Raw genomic sequence first — 16,725 nt, forward strand, 5'->3', positions numbered from 1 at the left:
GGAGGAATAGTGTCCCATCATTGGTGTCAGTGGGAGGAATAGTGTCCCATCATTGGTGTCAGTGGGAGGAATAGTGTCCCATCATTGGTGTCAGTGAGAGGAATAGTGTCCCATCATTGGTATCAGTGGGAGGAATAGTGTCCCATCATTGGTGTCAGTGGAAGGAATAGTGTCCCATCATTGGTGTCAGTGGAAGGAATAGTGTCCCATCATTGGTGTCAGTGGGAGGAATAGTGCCCCATCATTGGTGTCAGTGGGAGGAATAGTGCCCCATCATTGGTGTCAGTGGGAGGAATCGTGCACCATCATTGGTGTCAGTGGGAGGCATAGTGCCCCATCATTGGTGTCAGTGGGAGGAATAGTGTCCCATCATTGGTGTCAGTGGGAGGAATAGTGTCCCATCATTGGTGTCAGTGGAAGGAATAGTGTCCCATCATTGGTGTCAGTGGGAGGAATAGTGTCCCATCACTGGTGTCAGTGGGAGGAATAGTGTCCCATCACTGGTGTCAGTGGGAGGAATAGTGTCCCATCACTGGTGTCGGTGGGAGGAATGGTGTCCCATCACTGGTGTCAGTGGGAGGAATAGTGTCCCATCATTGGTGTCAGTGGAAGGAATAGTGTCCCATCACTGGTGTCGGTGGGAGGAATTAGTGTCCCATCACTGGTGTCAGTGGGAGGAATCGTGCCCCACTCCAGCCTCAGTGCTGCCCCCCCTCCCATGTGACAGATTCCTGTACTTGTTCCTGACCAGTACATAAATCTGTCCCCTGCACCGACACGCGTCTCCTGTGGTGGATTGCCGGAATTCTAAAGCGTATCCCATAAACGAGTTCCTTATTTATCACACCCACATTTATTTATAGGCAGGACAAGATGTCCAGCGAATGTGGCGATGTTTGGGACAAACGTACGATCCTGCCGGGGGGCTTCCAGTAATGCCCCTTTATCGGCCCGGTATAGACTGTAAAAAACGTGAGTGTCAGAGCGCAGCTGTCTGTCATCCCAAACCGCACAGACACCCAATCCTGCAAAGGGCTGGCAGTTTAAAAACAGCGGAGACATCATTTTATTTTTCATAGAAATATTTATTTCATTCATTGTTGTGTATATAAAAAGACTACCGTATTTATCGCGGTATAACGCGCTCCCGCGTATACCGCGCACCCCTAAAGTTGCCCCGAATCCTGTGGGAAAAAAAAGTTTTTTTTGTACTTACAGTTTTGGTGTCATGCGTGGCGTCCATCGGCGGCCTCGTCAGGTCCGGCGTCCGTCTGCGGCTTCGGGTGTCCTCTTCGTCGGGTCCGGCGTCCTTCTGCGGCTTCGGTTGTTCTCTTCGTCGGGTCCGGCGTCCTTCTGCGACTTCGGGTGTCCTCTTCGTCGGGTCCGGCGTCCTTCTGCGGCTTCGGGTGTCCTCTTCGTCGGGTCCGGCGTCCTTCTGCGGCTTCGGGTGTCCTCTTCGTCGGGTCCGGCGTCCTTCTGCGGCTTCGGGTGTCCTCCTTCGTCGGGTCCGGCGTCCTTCTGCGGCTTCGGGTGTCCTCTTCGTCGGGTCCGGCGTCCTTCTGCGGCTTCGGGTGTCCTCTTCGTCGGGTCCGTCGTCCGTCTGCGGCTTCGGGTGTCCTCTTCGTCGGGTCCGGTGTCCTTCTGCGGCTTCGGGTGTCCTCTTCGTCGGGTCCGGCGTCCGTCTGCGGCTTCGGGTGTCCTCTTCGTCGGGTCCGGCGTCCTTCTGCGGCTTAGGGTGTCCTCTTCGTCGGGTCCGGCGTCCGTCTGCGGCTTCGGGTGTCCTCTTCGTCGGGTCCGGCGTCCGTCTGCGGCTTCGGGTGTCCTCTTCGTCGGGTCCGGCGTCCGTCTGCGGCTTCGGGTGTCCTCTTCGTCGGGTCCGGCGTCCTTCTGCGGCTTCGGGTGTCCTCTTCGTCGGGTCCGGCGTCCGTCTGCGGCTTCGGGTGTCCTCTTCGTCGGGTCCGGCGTCCGTCTGCGGCTTCGGGTGTCCTCTTCGTCGGGTCCGGCGTCCGTCTGCGGCTTCGGGTGTCCTCTTCGTCAGTCCGGCGTCCGTCTGCGGCTTCGGGTGTCCTCTTCGTCGGGTCCGGCGTCCGTCCGTCCGTCTCAAAGCAACCCGTACGTTGCTTTGAAAAGCCCACCGTGTCCGTGCGCGCCCACCATAAGCTCCATGCCCGCCGGTGTCCCGCGATCATGACACTGCGCTGCAGAATGGGGGGGATGCCTATGTAAACAAGGCATTTCCCTGTTCTGCCTAGTGACAGGACACTGATCTACTGCTCCCTGTCATCGGGAGCAGTGTCGTGTCACATGTAGCCCTTCCCCACAGTTAGAATCACTCCCTAGGACACACTTAACCCCTTCCTTGCCCCCTACTGGTTAACTCCTTTTCTGCCAGTGTCATTTACACAGTAGTCAGTGCATTTTTATAGCACTGATTGTTGTATAAATGACAATGGTCCCAAAATAGCCACAAAAGTGTCCGATGTGTCCGCCATAATGTCGCAGTCACGATAAAAATCGCAGATCGCCGCCATTACTAATAAAAAATAAAATAAAATAAAAAATCATAAAAAAAATGCCATAAAACTTTCCCTTTTGTTGACTGGAGAGTGCAAAATCTGGTGCAGCTCTTCATGGAAACCAATCGGCTTCCAGATTTCATTGTTAACTGAACAAGCTGAAGTTGGGAGCTGATTGGCTACTAAGCACAGCTGCACATTGCGGCGGACACATCGGACACTTTTTTTACACATTTTTGGGACCATTTACATTTATACAGCGATTAGTGCTATAAATATGCACTGATTACTGTGTAAATGTGACTGGCAGGGAAGGGGTTAACACTAGGGGGCGCTGAAGGGGGTTAATATGTTCCCTAAAGTGTGTTCTAACTGTAGGGGGAGGGGGACTCACAAGGGGAGTAGACCGATGTGTGTTCCTCTTTACTGGGAACACACATCGGTCTCCTCACTTCTGACAAGAGGTGGATCTGTGTGTTTACACCCCATCATTACACACACAGATCCACACTCCTGCCGTGATCACCGACAATCGCGGGTGCCCGGCGGACATCGGGTCACAGGTGGTGCCGCGCGCCCCCTAGATTGCTGGGAAGAAAGGACGTCCACCCGGATCGAGGAAGGGTTCCTGCCGGCGTCGTTTTACAATGGCCCGGTAAGGAAGAGGTTAATAGAGAATAGCGCCTCTATTACTACAAATTGGCCATACCCATGGAATTGAGTCGATGCTTTTTTCTGTCTCTCAGGTCTCTGTATCCAGTGTGGAGGCTGCAGTACATCCTGCGGATCCGGGACGAGGTGGAGATTCTGGAAGTCATTGCGATTCTCAGATTGAGTCTGTTGTGGGTGAGTGTTGGCCCTGAAAAACTAAGGGCAGTAATACTATTTCAAGGCAGTGTGTATATGTGTGTATATGTGTGTATATGTGTTTGTATGTGTGTGTGTGTGTGTGTGTGTATATATATATATACATACATACATACATACATACATACATACTAAGATGCTATACTGTAATGGTGGTGATCAGTGACTTATGGTGGGATTGTGATAGTGTGGCGGACTATCTGGCGCTTGCTGACGCTGGATGGAAAGCACACTAACTGACATCACCAGTGACACTAATTCAGTGAGAAATACTATACACTTTCACTGTACTAATGACACTGGCTGGGAAGAGGTTAACATCTAGGGTAGGGGTGTCCAAACTTTTTTCAAAGATTTGACGAAGTGGACATGTGTGAGGGCCGACCATTTTGCCTGAAATTCTTTGAATCATTTAAATTTTGTCTAAGTGTGTTCCTCCAACAAGAATTTTCCAGCCTTGGTGGCTGTGTGTGGTGAAGAGATGAGCTCAGGCGTGTTATTTGGATATACCGTATTTATTGACGTATAACACGCACCTTGATTTTAAGAGGAAAGTTTCAGGAAAAAAATACAATTTTAAATTAAGAACTGTGATGTAAAACAAGGGTCAATGCAGCCTCACCATTGCCATGAATGCAGCCTCTGAATGCAGCCTCACCATTGCCTTCAGTGCAGCCTGATCAAAGAGGTGGACATGGATGGGGGACGAGTACCAAACAGATTAGGTACAAGAGAATCTCCTATTTACATGGCGGACTCTTTCATACAAAGTCCCGCCTCCTATGATGGGACAGAACAGTCGTCCAATGGCAGCCCAGGAGACGGGACTTCCTATTAGACACCGCTAAGTAAACAGGAGAATTTCCTGTATGTAATCTGACAGCACTCGTCCCGTCCCCTCCCTGTCCCCTCCGAGGCAGCGCAGATAAATACGGTGTATGTCTTTTGTGGCCCTGGGGGCCACATAAGATAGAGAGATAGAGAGAGAGAGAGAGATAGATATAGATAGATAGAGATATATCTATCTATCTATCTATCTATCTATCTATCTATCTATCTATCTCCAAATTACCATGGGGGCCACATTAAACCAGAACGTGGGCTGCAATTGGCCCGCAGGCCAGACTTTGGACATGCCTGATCTAGGGCAATCAAAGGGTTAATGCCTGACAAGTGTAATACGTGCTGCTTTTAGACCCCTTTCACACTGAGGGTGTATTGCAGGCGCTATAGCGTTAAAAATAGTGCCTGCAATCCGCCCTCAAACAGCTGTCCATTTTCTCCAGTGTGAAAGCCCGAGGGCTTTCACACTGGAGCGGTGCGCTAGCAGGACTGTAAAAAAAAAAGTCCTGCTAGCTGCATCTTTGGAGCGGTGAAGGAGCGGTGCATTTACCACTCCTCCACCGCTGCTGCCCATTGAAATCGATGGGATACCGTGGCTATACCGGCCACAATGCGCTGCTTCAGCAGCCCATTGCGGGCAGTTTTAACCCTTTCTCGGCCGCTAGCGGCCGAAATGCACCGCAAATCCGCACATATGTCAGCGGTAAAAATAGCAGCGTTTTACCGCCGGCGCAATGGGCAGCTCAATGTGAAAGGGGTGTTGCTTATCTATTCAGCTGTTTCTTTTCCCTGCAAAGCAGGAAGAAAAAAAAAACAGCCAGATTGCTGGTTGCTGTGTTTTCGTAAACACAGAACTCTGTGTGTGTGATTGGCCACAACTGATGAGCTGACTTCAAATCATTGGCTGAAATCAGCTGCCAAACTTGTGTTGTGTCCAATCACAGAACTCCGTAGATTTACGTGTAGACTATGTAAATTGGGTAGATACGCTGATTCAGAAACGTACGTGCGCCCGGCGCATTTTTTTACGTCGTTTACGTAAGGCTTTTTCCGGCGTAAAGTTACCCCTGCTATATGAGGCGTAGCCAATGTTAGGTATGGACGTCGGGCCAGCGTAGAATTTTGCGTAGTTTGCGTAAGTCGTCCCTGAATGGGGCTGGGCGTAAGTTACGTTCACGTCAAAACCAATGAGGCTTTGCGGCGTAATTTAGAGCATGTGCACTGGGATACATCCATGGACGGCGCATGTGCCGTTAGTAAAAAAACGTCATTTACGTGGGGTCACCATTCATTGACCTACAACACGCCCACTGCCTGGATAATTTGTATTACGCGTGCTTACGCCGGACCACATACGCTACGCCGCCGTATCTAAGGGTGCAGGTTCTTTCTGAATACAGAACCTGCCTCACTAAGTACGGCGGCGTAGCGTATCTGAGATACGCTACGCCCGCACAAAGTTACGCCGGGCTTTCTGAATCCGGGCCCATATTTAGAAAAAAAAAATACTATCTGCTAAAAAAAAAAATCATTAAATATAATCTTAAAAATCGCCCACATTTTTTTTATATATAAATATAATATAATTTTTATATGAATAAAAAAAAATAAAGACAAGCCCATAATAAACTTGTGTTGGATTCTGAATCCTGTTCCAGACGGGTAGATGGATCTGTAACCTGCACCAACATTTGTTCTGTGGAGTGAAAGTCCATTTAGGAACCCCCAAGAATATTCCTGTACATTTCACCTTGGTAATGCAGAATGTGCGCCCTGAAATGTATTTATTTTTTCATGTAAAACCTTGTGGTAAAGCAGAATAAAGATTTTCATTTGATAACCAGGAATAGCTTTTACTTTGGATGATGTGATGATAAATGGTTGGAGAATGACTTTACTGACTAAAGAATATTTTCTGTCAGACCCGATGCTGGACCTCGATATCCGAGAACTCGCCAGTCTCACCTCGGGAGAAGGAGACATGGAAAACTTTGGCCGGCTTTTCTCTAAACTTCAGGAAATGAAGGGTAAAAAAAAAAACTACTTTGGAGGTGAAAATCCGTGTTTTTGTGGAGTAGATAAATTATTGTAGTGATCGTGGAACTCTCTCTGGACTAATGTTGGGCAAACCGACGCCTACAAACCAGGATTTCATAAGAAAAGCTCGTATTTTTGTTGAAATTTAGAAACGGATTTTTATTTTTTCTTCTTTCCTTGTGGCCTACAACAAGTCTGAGGGTCTAAATGTAACCACTTAAAGGGGTTGTCAAGGTAATTTTTTTCCCCCTAAATATTTTCCTTTGCCTTAGTGCCGTCCTCCTTCACTTACCTCATCCTTCCATTTTGCTTTTAAATGTCCTTATTTCTTCTGAGAAATCCTCACTTCCTGTTCTTCTGTCTGTAACTCCACACAGTAATGTGAGGCTTTCTTCCTGGTGTGGAGTGTCGTGCTCGCCACCTCCCTTGGACTACAGGAGAGTCAGGACGCTCTCTACGTTGCAGATAAAGGAGCTGTGTGTTGGTGGGCGTCCTGACTCTCCTGTAGTCCAAGGGAGGGGGGCGAGCACGACACTCCACACCAGGGAGAATGCCTCACATTACTGTGTGGAGTTACAGACAGAAGAACAGGAAGTGAGGATTTCTCAGAAGAAATAAGGACATTTAAAAGCAAAATGGAAGGATGAGGTAAGTGAAGGAGGACTGCACTAAGGGAAGTATCGGTACTTGTACTCGGTCTTAAAAAAGTGGTATCGGGACAACCCTTTTTTTTACTTTTTTATTTGCACGAACATATAATTCTTCATGGACGAGCTTTCGGGGGGGGGGGTGTCCCCTTCTTCGAGGTCCAAGCAGTACTGATTCACAAAAGTTTTAGGAGAAGGTGAAATTTTTAAACAAAACAAAAGGGAAAAAAAAAGATCTGAGGGAAAAGGAAAAGTTTAAAAATGTCTACATGTTAGGCCCCGTACACACGGCCGAGGAACTCGACGTGCCAAACACATCGAGTTCCTCGTCGAGTTCAGGGATGAAGCCGCCGAGGAGCTCGGCGGGCCACCTTCTCCCATAGAACAACGAGAAAATAGAGAACATGTTCTCTATTTTCTCGACGAGTTCCTCGGTGGCTCCATCGGGCCAAAAGTGTACAGACGACAGAGTTTCTCGGCAGAATCCGGCTCTGACCGAGTTTCTCGCCGAATTCTGCCGAGAAACTCTGTCGTGTGTACGAGGCCTTAGAGTTATGCCCTGTACACACGATCGGTTTGACTGATGGAAACGGTCGGTGAAAAAACGTAGAACCTGTTTTAATATTATCTGATGGTTAAAAAAACAATAGAAAAAAAAACGTCGTCTGTGGGCAAGTCCATCGGTTAAAAATCCATGCATTCTCAGAATCAAGTCGACGCATGCTCGGAAGCATTGAACGGAAGCAAAAAAAATTTTTTTTTTATTGACAACAAATATAGAAAACATACACAGACATTTTTTTTTTTTTTTTTTTTTTTAATGCGTTACAAAATATAATACGAAACATATTTCACATATTGTCGGGGACACAGAAAGCACATTATGCTTTTAGTTTGCAGGGGCAAAGGAAGGAAGTCAATCCTATCAGGGTTTACTTTGCAGCAACTTCAGAGTGGTTCATGCCCTACTTTGGTTCAATTTTCATGCAACTTGAGGGCCATAGATTTCAATGTTAAAGCGGGAGTTCACCCGAATTTTTTTTTTTTAACATTAGATTGAGGCTCATTTTGTCAAGGGGAATCGGGTGTTTTTTTTAACTTTTTTTTAGCTGTACTTACCGTTGTAGAGAGCGATCTTCTCCGCCGCTTCCGGGTATGGGCTGCGGGACTGGGCGTTCCTATTTGATTGACAGTCTTCCGACGGTCGCATACATCGCGTCACGAACGTCGGTGCGGCTCTATACGGCGCCTGCGCACCGACGTTCGGCTACTTTCGGAAAATCGTGATGCGATGGATGCGACCGTCGGAAGCCTGTCAATCAAATAGGAACGCCCAGTCCCGCAGCCCATACCCGGAAGCGGCGGAGAAGATCGCTCTCTAAAACGGTAAGTACTGCTTCGATTTAAAAAAGGACATACGCTGCTTTACCTGCAGACGCCCTCTTGTGTTCATTCCAAACACCTTCTTTTAACCTAAATGTTGTGTGTTCTCTGTGGCCGCATGATGTCCCCTTTCATCGGTGCTCCTGGTTTCAGTGGTGACCCTCTGGGGGTTTTCTGGTGTCCTTCGTGTCTTCTTATTGGTTTGTTAATAAGATGGTTTGATGAAGCTTAAAGGCGAAACATGTTGGGATATGATACGGACATATAAACCCTGTACAACCAGAAATCCATTTGTATGGCCACCTAATGGAGATGTACAATGAAACACAATGATCTGATTGTTTTTTAACTATGTTTATAATGCATTTTTATTTTTAAAGTACCATTGGTTTCTATTATTATCGGTTGGCACCGCTATAATCCCACCCCAATAGTCTCTCTATTTTTTTACTTTTCGGGATGAGGTGCTTGCTTAGGTGGGATAAAATATACAAATTAACATTCTTGTGGTTCTAAAGTCTGAAGTTTTTTTTTTTACCTTTTAAGCGTTTTATGTATGAAGGCAAAACCCTTTTGTGTGTAGCCCCCCTTAATACTTGCCTAAGCCCAGGCATGTACTGGCCATTGGGACTACAGGGAGTTTCCCGGTGGGCCGATGGCTCAGTGGGGCGGTTTCAGTGACAGCCTGTCAAAGTAATTGCTGCGCGGCTCGCCCTCCACTTCATGCAGTGAAGTGGGAAGGATGAGAAAAATACAGAGGAGAATAAGTGAAATAATAAAAGAGGTGAGTGAGGACTCCTTATGTTATGCTACAAATGTTTTTTTTTTTTTTTTGCACAATTGCGTATCGTTTATATACTGTTTTTATGCTTGTTTGCAAAATTAAAGTGGTCCAGGGGCAAATTATTGTCTGTCCAGCCCTGCCTATGCCCAATTCCAATCCAGCAATATGCACCAGAGCAGCGGCTCTCCCGGTTTTCTCTCTCTCTCTCTCTCTCTCTCTCTCTTCTCATTGGCTGAGATGCAGCAGCAGGAGCCATTGGCTTTCGCTGCTGTCAATCACAGCTAGCAAGGAGGGAGCGGGAGGTGGGGCTAGAGCCACGCTTTGTGTGTCTTATAGACACAGAGAGCCGGCTTGGGAGCGAGCATGCACAAGTGCCCCCCCAGCAAGCGGCTTGCTATGGGGGCAGTCGGCAAGGGGGAGGGGCCTAGAGCACTGGTGAGGGACCCGAGAAGAGGAGGATCGGGGGTTTCTCTGTGCAAAACCAACTACACAGAGCAGGTAAGTATAACGGGTTTGTTTTTGTTTTTTTTTATTTCTCCTTTACAAACACTTTAACCACTTAAGGACCGCCTCCTGCACATATACGTCGGAAGAATGGCACGACTGGGCACAAGCACGTACATGTACGTCTTCTTTAAGTGCCCAGCCGTGGGTCGCGGGCACGCACCCGCGACCCCATCTGAAGCTCCGTGACCGTGGGACCCGTTCTTTACTGTGTCGCTGTCATTGATCGTGTGTTCCCTAATATCGGGAAACCCGATCAATGACGTCACACGTCCAGCCTCGCCCCCCTACAGTTAGAAACACAGATGAGGTCACACTTAACCCCTTCAGCGCCCCTTAGTGGTTAACTCCCAAACTACAATTGTAATTTTCACAGTAATCGGTGCATTTTTATAGCATTTTTTGCTGTGAAAATGACAATGGTCCCAAAAAATGTGTCAAAATTGTCTGAAGCGTCCGCCATAATGTAGCAGTCACGAAAAAAATTGCTGATCGCCGCCATTAGTAGTGAAAAAAAAAATATGTATTGATAAAAATGCAATAAAACTATCCCCCATTTTGTAAACACTATAAATTTTGCGCAAACCAATCGATAAACGCTTATTGCGTTTTTTTTATATATATTTTTTTACCAAAAGTATTTAGAAGAATACGTATCGGCCTAAACTGAGGAAAAAAATCGTTTTTTTATATATTTTTGGGGGATATTTATTATAGCAACAGGTAAAAAATATTGCATTTTTTTCAAAATTGTCGCTCTATTTTTGTTTATAGCGCAAAAAATAAAAACCGCAGATGTGATCAAATACCACCAAAAGAAAGCTCTATTTGTGGGGGAAAAAAAGGACGCCAATTTTGTTTGGGAGCCACGCCGCACGACCACGCAATTGTCAGTTAAAGCGACGCAGTGCCGAATCGCAAAAACTGGCCGGGTCCTTTACCTGCATTTTGGTCCGGGTCTTAAGTGGTTAATGATGACGGGACACATAGGACATTTGATCGCTTTCTGTCAGCTTTCAACCACAGCAACCTGCTATTCACTTTTATTTATTTCCCAGTCTCCTGCTACCAAATAATCAGGATTGGCATGGAAATTTTTGTCCTAAACCTCAATAATAATAATTCCTATACACTGTATTTCTCTGGATTTATGATATAATGACTTGTACCATTATTTTTAACTTAATAAAAAGTTTGTAAAAAAAAAAAAAAAAAAAGGAAATTAATACAAAGAAATACCTGGCATTGCATTGGTTTAAGTTGATTTCCAATGCATATTTGATTGCTTAAAAGTGGAATTGTTGTGCTTCATCTTTTTTTTTTTTTTTTTTTTGGTTTTCACAGATAAAGCTGCGACATTACCGCATGAACAAAGAAAATTGCACGCAGAAAAGGTAATCCAGTGTCTTTTAGGGGCGTTTTTTTTTTTTTTTCCATTATTGTTTGGATATACTGTAGTTATAAATTATAAGTGATCATCTTGATGAGAATTAAATTTTTTTATTATTGTTTAACCACTTATGGACCAGAATGATTTACCCCCTTAATGACCAGGCCATTTTTTGCGATTCGGGACTGCATCGTTTTAACTGATAATTGCACGGTCGTGCGACGCTGTGCCGGCGTAGCGTATCTAATATACGCTACGCCGACGTAGCGCATTTAATATACGCTACGCCGACGTAGCGCAGAGAGGCAAGCACCAAATTCACAAAGCACTTGCCTCCCAATCTGCGCTGGGTTCCCTCGGCGTAAGCCATCGTAGGTGGAAGTGGGCGTGAGCCATGCTAATGAGGCGTGACCCCATGCAAATGATGGGCCGAGTGCCATACATGCGCCGTCCCGTGGACGTATCCCAGTGCGCATGCTCAGAATCACGTCGGAACTACTCCCTAAGATACGACGGATCACTGCCTACGACGTGAACGTAACCTACGCCCAGCCCTATTCACGTACTACGTAAACGTCGTAAAATACGCCGGCTTGTGTTCCCTTTGCATGGATGCTGCTGAGTTACACCTCCTTTATGGGGCATAACTTTACGCCGTACGTACGACTTCCGCGCACCAATCGTAGCCTGCGCAAGTACGATCGTGAATCGGCGTATCTCCCTCATTTGCATATTTGAATAGAAAATCAATGGGAGCGACACATGCGTCCAGCGTAAATATGCGGCCACGATACGCCGATGTAGACAAGTTACGTCGGTCGGATGAAGCCTATTTTCAGGCGTATCTAGTTTTGTGGGCACGGCGCATAGATACGACGGCGCATATTTACTTACGCGGCGAATCTCGAGATACGTCGGCGTAAGTGCTTTGTGAATCCGGGCCATAGTATGTCCTTTTTTCCACAAATAGAGCTTTCTTTTGGTGGTATTTGATCACCTGTGCGGTTTTTTTTTTTTTTTGCGCTGTAAAGCCTTGAAAATTCTGAAAGATAAAACAATATTCTTTTACTTTTTGCTATAATATCACCAAAAAAAGTAATAATGTCTTCCTCAGTTTGTGTGTGTGTGTGTGTGTGTGTGTATATATGTATATAATATATATTATATAAATCAATATACGATACAATATACGATTATTGTGATTTTTTATTTTTTTTTGCCAAAAATATGTAGGATACACACACATATATATATATATATATATATATATATATATATATATATATATATATATATATATATATATATATATATATATATATATATATAATATATATAATATATATATATATATATATATATATATATATATATATATATATATATAATATATATATATATATATATATATATATTATATATATATATATTTTTGCTAGTAATGGCGGCTATCTGCAAATTTTTATTTTTTTCCGGGACTGCGACATAGCGATGGACTGATCATACGCTTTTTTTGGGACCAGTGACATTTATACAGCGATGAGAGCTAAAAAAAAATAGCCACTGATTACTGTATAAACTGTATGGGACTGCCTGGAGCAGGAGACCGATCGCTGTTCATAATCAGTATGAACAACAGATCTGTCTCCGCCTCTCCTTACAGAACGGAGATCTGTCTGTTTACATTGACAGATCTCCGTTCTGTCTCTCTCAGGAGCGATCGCGGGTGGCTGGCAGGCATCGGGCACGCGCATCGGCTCCGCCGTCGCGCCGCGGGCGCGTTCCCCAACTGGTCTTAAAGCAGCCGACGTACAGCTACGGCGATTCGCCCAGGGGCACCAACCTGCCGTGAGTATAACTGCGGCGGCTGGGGTCATAACTGGTTATAAAATACTTTCTTTATCGTTACATCACGGGACACAGAGCGGCATTCATTACTATATGGGTTATATGGAGTACCTTCAGGTGTAGACACTGGCAATCTTCAAACAGGAAATGCCCCTCCCTATATAACCCCCTCCCATAGGAGGAGTACCTCAGTTTTTACGCCAGTGTCTTAGGTGTTAGTCATGGTTTAGCTTGCCTCCGCATCCTTGGGATTAGGTGAGCTACCGGTTCTGTCCAAAAAAGCCTGCGCGCTAAAGTGGTCAGTAACCGGACCCCAAACCCTTGGGGTATAGCCCATAATGCTTTCTTTTTAAGAGAGCTGGACCCTGGGCCCAGAACTTAGAAAACCTTTGGGGCGCCTAATGTTTTCTGTTTGCCAGGGTGCTGTATGGGCCCAGGACAGTGGATCCTTCATGGAAGAAGAAGGTTCCCAGGGCCTGAAGGTCTAGACATCCCCACGGAGATGGGGGAAGATTGGACCTCTTGCTTGGCAAAGTCCTGCGGCATGGAGCAGGTAAGTAAGGGGAAAAACCTGCGGGGCTTGGCTCTTAGCAAGTTTTTTCTGGGAGGTCACAGGGGACATGCCTAAGGTTATGCATTGCATCTGGCAAACCAGTCACATATCATGAAGATAGGATGGCTCTATATGTTATATTTCCCCATAAAAAGTGACCTCCCTGGTAGTGTTGGAAAAGCTGTGAGTGGGGCCTTTTATGTACAAGTGTATGTGTGTGTCAGAGAGCTATGCTTACCTGCAAGCCTCCAGGCGATGCTCTATCCAGTCCTCTCCCTCATGCCTGCAAGGCAGGCAAAACGCTGACCTCCTCGTGTGTTCCAGGCCTGCGGCTGCAGGAACAGAGAGGCCCTTCCTCCCAACCCCCCCCCCCGTCGGCGGGCGCGCGCGCGGTGCGCGTGCACGTGTTATAGACGCATTTGGCGCCGTTTTAGCTGGGGGGGGAAGGGCGGGTCAGTGGTTTAAAGGAAGGGGCGGCCCTTCCTTAGATGCCACAGCTCATTCATTTCTCTGGCCTTTAGGGAGGAAGGACTGGAGTGAAGCACGGGGCGCTGAGGACACACAGTGGCCAGAAAGAATACTACAGTCTTCAGAAGATTGTGGTTTAGCCTAGGAATAGGCTGGTTTTCTTTTCCATCTCATAGTCTTTTCTTTGGCAATACTACTCAGGGGGATAGAATGTTTTTTCTTGCCTAGATTGAAAAAAAAAAAAAAAAAGAAGAAAAGTTTTTCTTTGAAAAAAAAAAAAAAAAAAAAAAAAAGTGTCATCTAGGGTAGAGGAAACATTTTTTATTCCCCAAACAGGTGTTTGGGCATTTAACTATTATAAGTCCCAGGTACCAATAAGTAGCAGGTGTACCTCGGTATTGTACCATGGCATCAAGATCAGAGGGTACAAAAGGTGGGGATTCCCCCGCAGAATCTGAGGTCTCGGATAGAGCTATGCCGCTGCTTTCCCCACAGGGAGCCTTTGGGCCATCGGGGTCTGGGGCTAGAGCTGACGCGAGTCAACCCAACCCTAAGGTGGTCACGGAGGAGGTGTTACTCGCCTCTTTAAATGAGATGCGGAGAAGCATGGGAGAAATGATAGCCGCAGCCATGCGGGGTAGTAAGCGGAATAGATCTCCGTCACCCGTGCGCGGATCCTCGGAAGAGGAGGTCCTTTCCTCTGGGGAATTGGACCTCTTGGACAGAGACCAAGTAGGTTCAGGGATCGAAGATCCGGATACAGAGGAGTCTGGGGCAGTCTCCCTGAGGGAGAGCTGGTGGATTCAGGGCTTGACGGACTTGGTCCATAAGGCATTCAACCTGCCTGTACCAGATCTCCAGGTATCGACGGTTTCAGCTTTGGGCTCACTGAGGGCGCCTCAAAGCAGTGCTGTGTTTCCGATCCATCCTCTATTGGAGGAAGTCTTGTTCCAAGAGTGGAACAAACCAGACAAGGTTTTCTTTCCACCTAAGAAATTTTCTATCTTATATCCTATGGAAGAAAAGTTTTCCAAGAGATGGGCTTCTCCTGCAGTAGACGCAGCCATCTCATGTGTTAACAAATCGTTAACATGCCCTGTAGAAAACGTACAGGTTTTCAAAGATCCAGTTGATAGACGCTTGGAAGCCCTACTTAAGAACTCCTTCACTTCTGCAGGGGCAGTAGTACAGCCAGCCGTGGCTGCGATTGGAGTCGCTCAAGCTTTATCGGATCAATTTAAGCAAATGCTTGAACTTATTCCTGCCGAGCAGGCAGAAGAATTTTCGGATGTCCCTAAGGCCATATGTTTTACGGTAGACGCAATCAAGGATTCTATCCAACAAGCGTCACGTTTATCATTATCCCTTATCCATATGAGAAGACTCTTATGGTTAAAAAGCTGGGAGGCTGAGCCCCCATGCAAGAAGCTCCTGGCAGGGTTTCCCTTCCATGGAGGACGGCTCTTCGGAGAGGACTTAGATAAATACATTCAGACCATTTCAAGCGGCAAGAGTACTCTCTTGCCAACTAAGAAGAGGGTTCAGGGACCTGCGTTTAAACGACAGTCCTCCCCTGGGCAGGGGCCCTCTAATGCCAAGCAGTATCGACGGCCTCCTGCAAGAACAAACTTCGGCTTCAACAGCAGATCACAAGGACAGGCTGTTAGGGGCAAGAGGCAGTGGTTTCGCAAGCCAGCAAAACCAGCCCCCAAGTCTACCTCATGAAGGGGCGCCCCCACCCACGAAGGTGGGGGGAAGGCTGCGACTCTTTTCGGAGATTTGGGAAGCCAGCATTCCCGACGAGTGGGTACGGTCTTCCGTGGCCACAGGCTACAAGCTAGAATTCCTAAGGTTTCCTCCTCCTCATTTCCAGGAGTCGAGGATTCCAAACGATCTGGAGAAAGGAGCCGCATTAAGGGCGGCTCTAGATCATCTACTTTCCCAGGAAGTAATAGTAGAGGTACCAGTCCTGGAACAGGGGCTGGGTTTCTACTCCAACCTATTCATCATCCTAAAGCCCAATGGAGATGTCAGGCCAATTTTGGACCTAAAGATGGTAAATGCATACTTAAAAGTCCGCTCATTTCGGATGGAATCCGTGCGGTCAGCAGCTGCCACACTCCAAAAAGACGACTTCATGGCGTCCATAGACATAAAGGATGCCTACCTTCATGTTCCAATTTATCAGCCACATCAAAGATATCTACGCTTTATGGTGGCTTCGCGTCATTTCCAATTCGTGGCGCTTCCCTTCGGGTTGGCTACGGCCCCCCGGGTGTTCACGAAGGTTCTAGCTCCAATCCTAGCCAAGCTAAGGATCCAAGGGGTCACGATCCTAGCATACCTGGACGACCTCCTAGTCATAGACCACTCGTCTCCCGGCTTGGAACGAGCAGTGGCCCTCACGGTCCAATACCTCGAGAGGTTCGGCTGGGTCCTAAATCGAGAAAAGTCAGCATTCCAGCCCACAAGGCAGTTGGAATATCTCGGCATGAGATTAGACACGGAACAACAAGGGGTGTTCCTACCTCTGAGGAAGGTCAAAGCCATCAAGGAATTAATCCTACTGGTTCTAAGCAAGAAAGAACCGACTATTCGCCTATGTATGAGATTACTAGGCAAGATGGTGGCTACTTTCGAGGCGGTGCCATACGCCCAGAGCCACACTCGCATCCTGCAGGCAGCCATCCTGTCAGCATGGAGCAGAAGGCCACAGGCCTTGGATATCCCGTTGCCTCTCTCATCAAGAGTCCGGCAAAGTCTGTGTTGGTGGTTAGACCCTCAGAATCTACTGAAGGGAAAATCTTTCAGCCCAGTGGCTTGGAAGATAGTGACCACAGACGCCAGCCTGACGGGCTGGGGAGCGATTGTAGATGGTTCCACTC

The 16,725-nt window shown here is 46.9% G+C and overlaps 1 protein-coding gene across 2 annotated transcripts in view; it reads left to right on the forward strand.

The window, feature by feature from the left end:
• The window catches only part of AAGAB (alpha and gamma adaptin binding protein), a 56,675-nt gene that overhangs the window by 34,060 nt on the left and 5,890 nt on the right, over positions 1 to 16,725 (forward strand). Inside the window, exons 7-9 of one of the 2 annotated variants that reach the window (XM_040342246.1) lie at positions 3,263 to 3,362; positions 6,149 to 6,277; positions 10,926 to 10,975. In XM_040342246.1, coding sequence (XP_040198180.1) covers positions 3,263 to 3,362; positions 6,149 to 6,277; positions 10,926 to 10,975 — 279 coding nt within the window. The remainder of the gene's footprint in view (positions 1 to 3,262; positions 3,363 to 6,148; positions 6,278 to 10,925; positions 10,976 to 16,725) is intronic. The other variant, XM_040342247.1, reaches the window with a different exon arrangement.

Source organism: Rana temporaria, chromosome 3, assembly GCF_905171775.1.
Source record: "Rana temporaria chromosome 3, aRanTem1.1, whole genome shotgun sequence".
NCBI classification, from domain to species: domain Eukaryota; kingdom Metazoa; phylum Chordata; class Amphibia; order Anura; family Ranidae; genus Rana; species Rana temporaria.